At 61.9% G+C, this 2,217-nt stretch overlaps 1 protein-coding gene across 5 annotated transcripts in view; it reads left to right on the top strand.

Annotated features, from left to right (window-relative positions):
• The window catches only part of ATP2B4 (ATPase, Ca++ transporting, plasma membrane 4), a 29,690-nt gene that overhangs the window by 8,578 nt on the left and 18,895 nt on the right, over positions 1 to 2,217 (top strand). For 3 of the 5 annotated variants that reach the window (XM_009327372.1, XM_009327375.1, XM_009327376.1), the window contains exon 6: positions 1,064 to 1,099. The exons of the other annotated variants lie outside the window; for them this stretch is intronic. In XM_009327372.1, coding sequence (XP_009325647.1) covers positions 1,064 to 1,099 — 36 coding nt within the window. The remainder of the gene's footprint in view (positions 1 to 1,063; positions 1,100 to 2,217) is intronic. 5 annotated transcript variants of the gene reach the window in all.

Raw genomic sequence — 2,217 nt, 5'->3', positions numbered from 1 at the left:
AGCTGCTGGCTGGCGGCGCTGGCTGCGCAGGCGTCCCTGCACCGGGGAGCCCTTCCCGGGAGGCGATGCCACACGGGGAGAGGCTTGCCGGGTCTCTCCTGGCAGCTGTTTCAGCTCTGGGCTGTGTTTGCGCTGGGTTTCTCCAGCTCTGCTCACCCGGGGCAGGCGGCTGGCTCTCTTTGCTGGGGTCCGGTGGCTGTGGAGCTCGTGGGGTTTAGCTGCCAGCTGGGAGGTGGGAGTACAGGGTGAGATGTGGGAATGGTGCTGCTGTTGGAGCTGAGCAGCAGCTTGCCAGGCACGGTGCTCGGTGTTCTCCCAGTCCCCAAACTCTGTCGCTCAGCCCCACAGCAAAGCCGGCTCAGTGCCCTGTGCCTTGCAGCCCTCGATTTGGGAGCAAAGTGGGGCAGGGGGCTTCACCGGCTCATCCCCCACCATGGTGCTGGGCAGTGATGGGAGGAAGGTTTATGAACCCCTTATCGCACAAGGCTTGTTTTAGATCGCAGCAGCCCTGTGCTCCCTGTGTTGTGGAGGCACGTTGAGGACCCCTGTGTGTGGACCCTGCCCACCACAGACAGAGGGGGCAGAGCCCCCCACTACGAGGATACTGCTGCCCACGGCAGGGGACAAGCCTGCGCCTCCTGGGTGGATCCGCTTGTGCCCGATGGCAGCGGGAGGCAGGGAGCACCGGTGCTCAGTATGTGCTGCACAGAGGTTGAGCTCCGCTTATGGTTTCTTCTCCCCGAGGGTCTGAGACACCACTGGCACCCTTTGAAGCACTGACAGGGGTTGTAGCGGGTGCTTTGCAGGTGGGGAAGTCTGAAGCCTTGGGAACGGGGTGCCTGGGGGAGTCAGGGAGCTCCAGAGCCTCCCCGGTGCCGCGAGCTGTGGCCCAAGACACGCGTGGTGTCCTGCAGTCACCCTCCGGGTGCTGAGCCCTGTGCACGGATGCCGCTGGAGCGGTGCGTGGACCCTCGGAGCAGCGCCGACCCCAGGCTGTCCCATCAGCTGGACGTTGAACGTGGGTCCATGTGCTCAGCCCTCCACCCTTTCTCTCTTTGAACAGGTAAAAAAACCGGAGCCCCCGAAAATCGCAACAAAGGTAACCAGCCTCTCCATCCTTTGAACCAGCACCACACTAACTACCGAGCATTCCTCCTTCCTTCCTTCCTTCCTTCTTCTCATCAGTCTGTGCTCTTTGCTGCTCCGGCGGGACTCTCGCCTCGTTGTCCTGGGAGAGGGTGCAATGGTCCCACGGCCAGCAGCCCCGGCACGGCATCGCGGTGCCCTCTGGCACCCCACCACGGGGCTGCGCATAGCTGGGATGGGGGTGGCCAGCTTCCCCGGTGGCCACCTTGCCCCTGTGTGGGGCAAGCCTTTGTGCAGGGAGGACAGGACTCTTCCAGCAGCCCAGATCACTGGCAGAGCATCCCTTTCTCGGGGCAAATCTCATCCGTGTTGACGTGAGCTGCAGCTGTGAGCTGGTGGCTCTGAAGCCCTTGTGCCCCCCAGAAGCCATCCCTCTGTGGGGTTTGTGTTTGGGCACGGCTGGGGGAGAGACATGGGTCCCCTCACACCATTCCCAGGATGAAATGTCCCACGGGGCCTGGCCAACACGACGGTTGCACCCTCTCCTCCCATGGCCTCGACTCCGTGAGCGTCTCCTCGCCAGTGTTTCTCACACTGTTCTTTGCAGGCTGTGGAGGAAGCCCATTTCTGCACCTCTCTCTCCACCTCTCTCTCTCTCTTTCTCTCTCCTCTCAGCAGTTTGAGTTTCCCTCCTTCCCGTCAGACTGTGTCCGGGTGCTTGTTTTGTCCGTGTCGGGTCTGTCGTAACCGTGGAGGTGTCCGATGTGGAGCTGCCGTGAGCTCCAGGGTGACTCGAGCCATCGACTGGCGGCAGCCGGGATGGGACAGGTCCTGGGGCGGCTGCAGGCAGCTATGGGGCCACTGCTGCTCCTCCAGCCCTGACAGCTGAGGCGGAGCCTCTTCAGGGAGGGTTCTTGCCCTCTTCCCTTCCCATTCTTCTCCAAAACTTCCACTGCACTGGGTATCCCCGGTGCAGACCTTCAGCTGGACTAGACCAATTATAGCAGCTGAAAGCCTGGCTGTCTTGGGTCCTAAAAACGTGATGGATGGCTCAGGGCTGGGATTCAAGGAGCTGGCTCACTCCTCTTCAAACTCCATCTGAATTTCTAACCATCCCCCTCCATCTCACCC

The sequence above is a fragment of the Pygoscelis adeliae genome, unplaced genomic scaffold (assembly GCF_000699105.1).
Source record: "Pygoscelis adeliae isolate BGI_AS28 unplaced genomic scaffold, ASM69910v1 Scaffold197, whole genome shotgun sequence".
NCBI classification, from domain to species: domain Eukaryota; kingdom Metazoa; phylum Chordata; class Aves; order Sphenisciformes; family Spheniscidae; genus Pygoscelis; species Pygoscelis adeliae.
The sequence above is the reverse complement of the archived record's forward strand: the minus strand, read 5'-3'. Positions and strand labels throughout refer to the sequence as shown.